The sequence below is a fragment of the Rhipicephalus sanguineus genome, chromosome 9, assembly GCF_013339695.2.
Source record: "Rhipicephalus sanguineus isolate Rsan-2018 chromosome 9, BIME_Rsan_1.4, whole genome shotgun sequence".
Taxonomy (NCBI): Eukaryota; Metazoa; Arthropoda; class Arachnida; order Ixodida; family Ixodidae; genus Rhipicephalus; species Rhipicephalus sanguineus.
Genome location: NC_051184.2, coordinates 34,256,809 through 34,267,107, shown reverse-complemented (window position 1 = coordinate 34,267,107; position 10,299 = coordinate 34,256,809). Strand labels below are relative to the sequence as shown.

At 56.2% G+C, this 10,299-nt stretch overlaps 1 protein-coding gene across 1 annotated transcript in view; it reads left to right on the top strand.

Annotated features, from left to right (window-relative positions):
* Nucleotides 1-506: 506 nt before the first annotated feature.
* LOC119404945 (tyrosine-protein kinase transmembrane receptor Ror2) overlaps nt 507-10,299 on the top strand; it is a 336,120-nt gene continuing 326,327 nt past the window's right edge. The window contains exon 1 of the mRNA XM_049419130.1: nt 507-933. Within this exon, the coding sequence (XP_049275087.1) occupies nt 816-933 (118 nt within the window). The 5' untranslated portion in view covers nt 507-815. The remainder of the gene's footprint in view (nt 934-10,299) is intronic.

The following is a 10,299-nucleotide window of genomic DNA, read 5'->3' as shown; positions in this document are numbered from 1 at the left end:
TCTCCAAGGCTTTCTTTACTTCCCCTGTCATTACTTGTTGTAGGATGTCCGATTCCTACTACTGCTTTATACATTATCGTCCTGGTGGTACTCGCTACTGTATATATCTCTGTAAAAGTCCTCAGCTACTTTAGCTATCCTATCCATAATGGTAGTGACTTGAGTTTTAAAAATTGTGCTGTTCACTGAGCATTCAAATCGCGCGCTTACGCAAGTTACCGCCGAGACGAGCAGCTACCGCCGAAACGAGCAGCTCATTGCGTATGACGTGGCGCCACCTATTGAACTCACTTCCTAACTGCATTACGAAAACGAAACCAACCGAAACAGTGAGGGCGACTAGCGCCGCTCAGCGAGGCTGACTACATTCACTGCAAAATACAGCAGTTGGCTTCCGAGAGTTCGGCGCTTCACTCGGAGGTCTATGAGCTTCTGGTTTCTCCGCTAGACGCCGTTATTAGACCACGCTTCCGCGCATGCGCGTCCGTCCCCGCCCCGCGGCGCCCAAAGAAAGGCGCGAAGGTAGCCGCGCGGCAGCGCTCGCGGACGGCAGCTGCGAACTCATTTGGCGATGCTTTGGTCCGGAGAAGAAGCGGTTTTCTCGAAGTTTGTTCGGAGAAAAGTGTCCGCGTCGGTGTTCAAACTGCGTGTCGCATGCTTGGAGTTGGCCCCGCGATGCTGCCGACAGTGAACGGGGCTCGAACCGTGTGAAAAAAGTGTGCTGCGGCCGCCGGCGACTGGTGGTCGCGCGCGCGTGTGACTCATAACCGCCGACGCCGCGTCCCATGTGAGAAACAGCCGTGGTGGATGTTTTCATGGCGAGAGTCTCCGAGTGTACCGTCAACCGCGGGACCGGCCTGACTGGTGCCATAATGTGGCTGACGATGTGCTTCGTGTTCACCGTGGCTACACTTCAAACAGCGACAGCAAAAAGTGAGTGCATCGGGCCACTCTTTTATTTGTTGTCACTGTCGAGAACTGTCGCCGAGTGTCTCACCGTGGGACGTGCGCCTCGATTCATTCGCACGATCTATTACGTCGCTCAATTTATATTTTCTTGCACCAGTTGCACATGCTAAAGCATTTTTTTTTTCATTCACAAAGAAAAAAAAAGGAAGAAAGGGCGAGACAGCGTCACTTACGCGAGTAATCGTTTGCACCTTCACATCGCAGCCATCGAAATCGATGCTACTGATCAAGGGTGTAGGCAGAAATGTTGTTCGGGGGGGGGGGGGGGTCACCACCTTGATCTGAGCAGCTTGAGCACCACCTTGAGCAGGCAGATGTGGGCGAGTGTCATTTTGTGCTCTGTGTGCCATGGCAAGAAAAAAATTCGGGGGGGGGGGGGGGGGGGGGGAGGTGTGCCCCCCTGGCTACTGATCTACAAAAGCTGATGTGTGGTTAACTAGCTCACTGCTCGCTGTCTACGACACCGGCACATATCTCGCGATCTCTTGCTGTCAACGTTTTCTTCTTAATGAGTTCACATCTTTTCGACGCTGCTATCTGCGCTTGCACGTCAGCTAAGGGATCTTCAAAGAAAGTTTTATGTTCGGGTGCACCAAGCGTTGGGGGATGCACAATCCGCCGGGCATTGTAATGAACGTTGTGAGGTCTACGAACGAAGTATGCGTGGCCCAACGCTTGTGTACATCGTAGCTTAGAGCTCTCTAATGACTGAGATGCGCTCGCTGACGATACACAAAACGGTTCGTAGCGCAAACAGCGCGCGTGTGGTTTCTGTCATCCGCGATGGTATCGCGTGCAGCGGAGGATATGCGATCTCCTCTCGGGATCGAGGTCTAGCTACACGTCTGGGTCCGAACACAGTGGGGCCTCTGTGTTAGAACAGAAATGCCTTTCACGCTTGGCGTTTAGAGGCGAAGAGGAAATGAGAGGCCTCCATTGAAAGAAAGCAAGCTTCTGGCGCAACCGGACGCAACTTTCAGCAAGTAAACTCATGCATTTATGCATTGCTTGTGCGATATCCCACTCATTTATCTTTCGTCGTTTTTTCGACACTCAGCCGTTCCTGACCGAGATTCCGAGGAAAACACGTTGCCGGGCCACTTTGCACGTGACTGCAGACAGTGGTGTTTTGAGTAATTGATTGGGGTGAAGGGCGCACGATTGACTGCTCACTGCTCTACTGACTGTCATTAACAATAAGTACGTTTAGGTAGACAGTAGACTTCTCCACCTCCCCGTTGATGATATGGCATTGTGAGTACATGACCTGCACAAATGTGTAGGAGAGAGAGATAATCTATGCAAGAAAGGCAGGAAGGTTACTGAAGATGTACCGGTAGGCTACACTTTGTGGAGGCCGCTGGTCATGAAATTTATAAGAAAAAAGTAAAATTTGGTGAAAAAAAGTAACAAACGCACAGTTACTGTGAACGCACTGTGCTCGCGCATAGCGGGAGGTTGACCCGCGACGGTGGTCTAGTGCTTATGAGGCTCGACTGCTGGCCCGAAGGTCGCGGGATCGAATCCCGGCCGTGGCGGCCGCATTTAGCGTGGAGTCGAAAATGCTAGAGGCCCGTGTACTTAGATTTAGGTGCACGTTAAAGACCCCAGGGGGTCGAAATTTTCGGAGCCCTCCACGCGGCGTCCCTCATGATCATATCGTGGTTTTGGGACGCTAAACCCGAACAGTTATTACTATTACAGTTCGATGACTCCGGAACGGCAAAGCACGTATATCGCACTGTGCCTGCGAATTACTGAACGTGTTCTTCCCTCCTATCGGCCCGACGCCTACATCTCGGAATCAGCAGCGACAGACCGCTTCTGTACTGGCGCCGCGATGAAATGACGTCATATCGCTCCTTATCGCAAGTAATGCAGCGGTCGCATTAGTTTATTGGCGATTCGTTTTATTTATAGCGCGCGTTCATTTCTTATCGTTCGCTATGCACAGTGGCCGTCTATATGCCCATGATCGCGGAGCCGCACATTTCCATGGCGACGGGTGGAAATATTGGTAATAAAGATATGTATCGCAAATAAACTCTTTCGTGAAGGCGACGCATATGCCACAAGTCTGCAGTGCGTCGTGGTTATTATGTACTACACTTTTCCATGGTCTCGAATCGCAGGGCCCCGCTGAAAAAATGTCGCACAACATCTGCGCTTACGCGCTGAGTAATGGCCCAATCCTAGCGCTTGAATTTGCCGTAACCTAGACTTGCGAGCTTCGAATTTCCGCATCAAGTACTGTAGCGCTCTTACAGATGGCACACTGCATGTGCTGCGAAAAGCGGTGATTGTACGCATGCGCATTGTTTCCATCAATCTCTTTCCTTCTCATATTTCTAGTCTCTCTCGCCACCCCTTCCGTTTCTAATCGCAGGTTAGCAAGCTGCATATTGTTTCTGGTTAACGTTCCATCTCTTTCACATCTCTGTCTCTAGGGCAGTCAATAATTGTGCTGCGGCTTTACACTGTGGGGATTGAGGCTAGGCCGTCGCCATTGCGCGGGTTTTTCGCCTATTTCTGCCATCCTCATGTCCGATCATGTCGCTCCCCTCCTCCGCCGTCCTACGGCGCTGGGTGAGCGGGGGTGACGTTAACCCCCTCACCCCGGCGCCGGATCGCGACGGTGGCGCCACGTTCGAGTCTCGCGTGCTCGCGTCTCGCGAGCCGTTGCGCGCGGCGGGGGAGTCAGACTCTCTCTGGACCTCGTAAGGTGAGCACGTCTTTTCTTTCCTGTCCGTCGGCTCCTTTGTTTGGGCTCGCTCGGACGGAGTTCGCCAACGGTGCCTTGCGCCAGCGGCGAGCGCTTACCTTACGTTGTCCTTTTCCGAACGCTAGGCTGAAGAGCGGTGCGGTGCATTCGCGCGTGGTCTTACTACGCCGAAACCGTATCTATCGAAGCCAACGCGAGCGGAGTTTGCCCTTGCTCGAGCGATCGGGCCCTGTTTTGGTCGCTGATCGTGAGAGCACGCAGCATAGTCGCGAGGGAACGTTTCTCTCAGCGGCGTGTCGCCGTGAGCCCTTTTGCCCGCGGAGACGTGCTAGCGGCACCCTTTGTGTTGTACTTTCGCCCGTGGCGTGGTTAAGCCTGTTTTGCTTCTCCCGCCGCCTTTGGGAGCGGGCGTTGTACTGCGTTTTGTGGTTGCCGCAGGCAATAAAGTGTTGCGGATTTCGAGAGCAGTACTGTGTACTTGCCGCGTTACGCTCGGCGCCTGTTAGCGCTTGAACGTACGTGTGCAGCGGCGCGCTAGTTCACGCGAGGCGACGGCAGACGCGGCCCTGTGGCTCGCTAAGTCCGAACCCACGCTAGTGGCCGTACTCCTGTGAGATACGTGCACACTACACTGGCGCCCAACGCGGTATCAAAAGCTCATTAAGCTTTTGGCTGCTCTTAGCGAGTCAGTACGCCTGTGCGTCTCGGGCTCGCCGCAACATGTCTGCTTCGCGGGATTTTTGTCCGTTGACTTTTCTGGCGGATGCCGCGTTGCACGAGAAGGAGGCCAGTGCCTCTGTCGAGGGGCACCTTTGTGCACCCATACGTGTCGCAACCCCCTGTGGGGACGACACAAAGCGCCTGCCAGCTCCCTTTGGAGATGGTGCGTCGTTGCGGACTGGGCCCTTTGCCCTACCCGAACGGTGCGCTCAGGCGCCTTCGACTGCTGCAGTACCCTTCGAAATGCGTGGCAGTTCGACGGCACAGTGCTTTCAGTCCGTTCCCTGTGGAATTGACGGGGCGCAGGCTCTGGCCTGTGCCGACTTTTGCCCGCCGTCAGCCGTGCAACCGACAGTTTCGACCGCACGGTGAGCAGGCGCCTGTATTGTCGACGGTAGCCGCCCCAAGTGGCAATTATGTTCGACAGCAGGTAAATCCCTCTAGGAGCCTCTTTTGCTCTGGGAATGGCGCGCAGGGCGGTGGTCCTTTTGAAACCGCACCACTGATCGAGCTGGGAGGCTGTTCACCTTCGCTCGACCGCGCCGCTAACGCACCAACGGCTTCCTGTGAAGCAGGTGCGACGCAGACGCTGCTGCAAAACGCCGTCGAGATGATCCAAGCGCTCTCGGGAGCTGTCCAAACGCTTTCGGCCGTTCCGAAACGCGCCCACCCCGCTGTTATGTTGCCTGTGCCAACATACAGCGGATACGGGGATTTGCTCAGCGCCCGAGACTACCTTGACTCTCTGTCACGTTATCAGAGAGCAATGGGTTTGGACGATCAGGAGGTGCTCGGGCGCGTTGTCCGGCTGCACTGACTGATACGGCGGCGAGGTGGTATCGGCTTTCCGGTTACCGAGCAGCAACCCTCGAGGAGTTCCGCGCGGCCTTTCTGCGCGAATTCCTACCCGCTGACTACGAAAGTAGGATGCGGCGAGAGCTCGAGCTCCGTACACAAGCTCCTGATGAGTCGCTTCAGGAGTACGTACGCGCGATGGACGACCTTTTTTCTATCGCTGAGCCCAGGGCCTCGAACGAGGAACGCGTCGAACGGGTGATTCGGCAGGCACATCCGACCTTTTCGGCGTACCTGCGCGGCGGTCGCTTCCGCGATTTGGAGGAGCTGGCCGCCGAGGCAAAGCGCATACAAGGCGACCTTCTCGCCGCGCGTGCCTATCGCCCGCCGCCGCCAGCCAGCGAGGCGCTTGAGCCGCGCTGCGCATGGCGAGGGGCCGTGCCCCACAGCAGCCCCACGGCGCTGCCTTTGCGGCTGCCAATGGCTGCGCGTGGGAGTTGAGCGCTCGCGCTCTTGATCCCTACACGCACGAAAGGCGGGCAGCCTGTGCTGCACCACCTGAAACCCACACGAAGGGACGCCATCCGACCCAACGCAGTGTGGGTGACGCTCGTCGATACGTATCCTGTGATAACGTGGCGAGCCGATCACAGCAGCTCGAGGCTGCTCCGTCTCGTGAACGAGACCGAGATGGAAGTGCGCTGTTTTCGCTGCCGTGAAAGAGGGCACATAGCAAGGGAGTGCACCGTATCTAGGCCTCCTGTGAGGCAGGGGAAACGGATTTGCGGGTCGTTCGTGAAGGCACGGGCGGCCCAACCTTGCTTATCCCCTCTGCGTACAGGGCAAGCTGTCTTGCTGGTACGCACGCACCGTTCATTCCGGTCATTATTGCCGGCCGTGAATTTCGGCGTTGCTGGACACGGGCGCTAGCGCTTCGTTGTTGGCGAACAGGTATTGTCCCACTTGCAGAAGCATTCGGTGCGCTTGCGGGACTGCCGAACGACATTCACTCTTGCGACAGGCGTGGCCCATTCGGCTGGCGCCGCAAGGTTGACTGTCAGATGGGGAGATCGAATGAGACGCGCGCGTTTTGTTCATCTCCCAGGGCTCAATGTTCCTGTGATTCTCGGTCGGGACTTTCTTTTGAGACCGGGATCGTTGTGGACATTGCGAATGGCGGCTATCGTGATGGGGCCCTTTTCCCAACTCAAGCCGTTCATCAGCCCGCCGGCGCTTACTGTTGCCTTTGCCGCAGAAACGTCGGAACCGTGCCACGCGGAGAGTTCGGGTCATACCCCTGCTCAACGCATTCCCCCTCTCACAGTCCCCTTTGGGAACGAGAGGCTCGGCACGAACCGTGTCGTGCGCAAACTTCGGGGTCATACTCCGGCAGTACGCGCTCGTCGGCTCGAAACCCCCTTTTGGATCGACCGACACGACACGAAGAGGCACCACATCCTTTGATCGCCTGTGCGACTCATTTGGATGATACACAGAAGGCTCGTCTGTCGGCACTTTACGGCAGTACGATGAGCTCTTCACCGATCAACCGGCTGTACCGATTTTGTCAGCCACGTGATCGAAACTGGCGACGCGCTTCCTTTGAAGTGTAACCCCAGGCCCGTCAGTCTCGCCAAAAGGCAGATTATCGACGGCTTGCTAGACGACATGCTTTCGGCAGGCATTATTCGCCGTTCGTCTAGCTCCTGGGCGTCTCCAATTGTGTTGGTGCCTAAGAAAGATGGCAGTCATCGCCTGTGCGTCGACTATCGCCGTCTAAACGGAGTGACTCGTAAGGATGCCTATCCGCTCCCTACGATAAGCTCCATCGTAGGAAACCTGGGCCGATGCACGGTACTTTACCACGCTTGACGCCTCGAAAGGTTACCTACAGGTCCGGATGGGTGAGCGTGACCAGTGCAAAACGGCTTTCACGTCCCACAGAGGGTTGTTTGAGTTCACTCGTATGCCCTTTGGTCTTTGCAATGCTCCTGCGACGTTTCAAAGACTCATGGACCGCGTCCTCGGGGAAGCAAAGTGGTCATACTGCTTGTGCTACCTCGACGACATCGTGATTTATTCACGAACCTTCGAAGAGCACTTGGCCCATGTTGCCGATGTGCTCGAGAGGGTGGCGGGCTGCCGGGATGACGTTAAATCCCGCGAAAGCCAATTAGCGCAGACCCGTATTCAGTTACTCGGGTTTACGCTGGGCGAAGGCTCCATTGAGCCGGATCGGGAGAAACTTCGAGCAATCCTCGATTTCCCCGTGCCCAAGGACGTACGTGGCCTTCGCCGCTTTTTGGGAATGGTTAACTTTTACCGTTCCTTCATTCCGTCCTGTGCCCGACTGCAGGCGCCCTTGACCAAGCTCTTGGGTAAGTCTGTTGTTTGGCGATGGGGACCTGAGCAGCAAGAGGCGTTTTGCCGACTGTCTAGCGCCATTGCGGAGACAGCGCAGCTCAGACTCCCCCGACCTGACCAGACCGTTCGTTGTTCAGACTGATGCGAGCGATCTGGGATTAGGAGCCGTTCTCCTACAGGAATACGATGGCGTGTTGCAGCCGTTGGCCTTTGCCAGCCGCTCCTTGGTACCCGCGGAGAAAAATTATTCCGTTACCGAAAAGGAGTGCCTCGCCATCGTGTTTGCACTGCGGAAATTTTGACGTCTACCTTGATGGGACGAAATTCGTGGTGCAAACGGATCACAGTGCGCTCAGCTGGCTGATGCGGCTCCGTGAGCCTGCGGGCAGGCTGGCGCGCTGGGCTCTCCTGATACAGCACTATGACTTTGCAGTGCAGTATCGAAAGGGGAGTTACCAACGTGGTAGCTGACGCGCTATCTCGTGCCCCATTGTCTGCCGAGAACCTTGATTCCGGTGCGACAGCCGCTAGCGGTGCCTTGCACAAGCAAGCGGTGGGGGCGAAACAGCGGCTTCGCCGCCGTTCGGCGAAAAGGGCGAGTCCGCATTCGGACGAACCTTGGCTGCTATCCAGGCAAACAGCGCACCGCGACGCCGGCCAGCGGGTGAGCTTTCCGAAGGCCACGATGCCGAGAGCGAACCCGTGACGCCGACGCAAGCGGCGGTTGCTGCGGTCCTGAGCGGGCGCGATACCAGGTTCCCCTTTGGGAGAATGGGCATCGCTTTCAGCAGACAAGAGCTCCTGAAGGCTCAGCAAAGTGATCCGTTTTGTCGCGAATTTGCGACGGTCTCAGGGAGACGGAGCGCCGTTACGCTGCTTGCCCTGCAGCGGGCGCGGAAGGGGGGCTGGAACCAGCGTGTGTCGCTGAGTCCCCGCGCGGATTCATATTTGCTGGACCATGACGGGCTCCTGCTGAAATACGTAGCCACGATGACGAGTCTATCGATCCGTTTAAGGTGGTTATGCCAAAAGTCTGAGAGTCGCCCTGTTGCGATCCTCTCACGACGAACCCATGGCCGGTCACCTGAGTGGCTCCAAAGTTTTCGCAAAACTGAGCAAGACGGTGACCTGGCCCGGCATGAAGCGTGACGTTTATCGCTATTGCCGTTCCTGCCACGTCTGTCAACGGTGAAGTCTAGGGGTGGCAAGCCACCTGGTCTGATGAAACCGATTGTCAGTGAGCGTCCGTGGCAAGTGGCCACCTGCGATCTAATGGACCTTTTCCCAGAAGTAAGCAGGGGTTCATTCACCTCATGGTAGTCGTGGATCACTTTTCGAAGTGGGTGGAATTGTTCCCTCTTCGGAAGGTGACAGCGCGAGCGGTGCTCGAGAAGCTGCAGGAAGTGTTTTGCCGGTTCGGCTTTCCGGAAAGGCTCATCACTGACAACGCTTCGTATTTCACCGCTCGGGTGTTTGGTGTCACGTGCCGTTCCCTTGGAATTGATCACTGCACCACTTCACCCTACCATCCCCAGTCCAATTTGACGGAGCGCGTCAATCGTACGCTCAAACCGATGTTGGCGGCCTTTGCCGAAAGTCAAAGGACTGGGCAAGACCATTTGAGCGAGCTCGCGTTCGCCATTCGAACATCCGAGAGTCGCTCGACTGGTTTCTCGCCCGCCTTCTTAAATTTGGAAGGGAGTGGCAAATCCGGTGACCAGTGTCATTCAATGCCAGCTCGGGGACGAGGAGACGCAGCCAGATGTTCGGCGTACGCGTCACAGCTTCGGGACCGGCTTTGTCGAGCTTTCTGTAAAGCGAGGCAAAGTTTGGCGTCGTCTAGGGCTCAGCAGAAGGCCCAATATGACCGCAAGCATCGCGACCTAGCATTTGAGGTGGGCGATCTTGTCCTGAAGCGCAACCACGCCCTTAGCGACGCGAGTAAGGGGTTCTCAGCCTCGCTCGCTCCTAAGTGGCTTGGTCCGTACCGAGTGGAGAAAGCTTGGACTCCACTCGCGTACTTGCTGAAAGATCCCATTTCGGAAAACTCAGCCGTGCCCATATCGCAGACCTGAAAGCCTTTGCATCACGGTCTGACGAGCTTGCGCCAACGCCCTGTGGCACCTCGCGCAAGCAACGGGGCACACCCGGTGCGGCGGACCGCATTCGGACCACGCATCCGTATAATCTGAGGAAGCGGTCACCTTTGTGATTTCGCGCGGACGGCGGACTCTGTTTTCCGCAACCGAAGGCCCTCAGTTACTTTCTAGCCTCAGTATGCTAGCTTCTTTACGGCCAGTGCTCGTAAAGAAGTCGGCCCGCCCAGTTTGCTGCTAGTGTTTTTTTTTCTGTTTTATTGAATCCTTGTGTATTTAATACGTTTTTCGGTTGTGTTTTGCCGCATATTGAGTGTCATTCTGTTTTCTTTTACTTTCTTTCCGTGTTTATTTCTTGTGCCTGCGGAAGCATTCGTGAATACTGGTTGCTTTGCGGGGGGAGAGGAACGAAGGACGCTTCGCGCCTTCCCACGCGACGCGCGCGCGGTTGGCGACATGACACCACGAAAAGGGAAGCGCAGTGGCCTTGAACGGCGAACTAGGGCCGCGCTTGGCGAAAGCGCTGCTATGTGCGGTGACGTGGTGTGTGCGTGCGTACGTGCGTGGTGCATTGTGGTGCCTGGAAGAGTGCGCGTGGTGAATTCACCTCATCTACGTGGACACTAGGGTCAA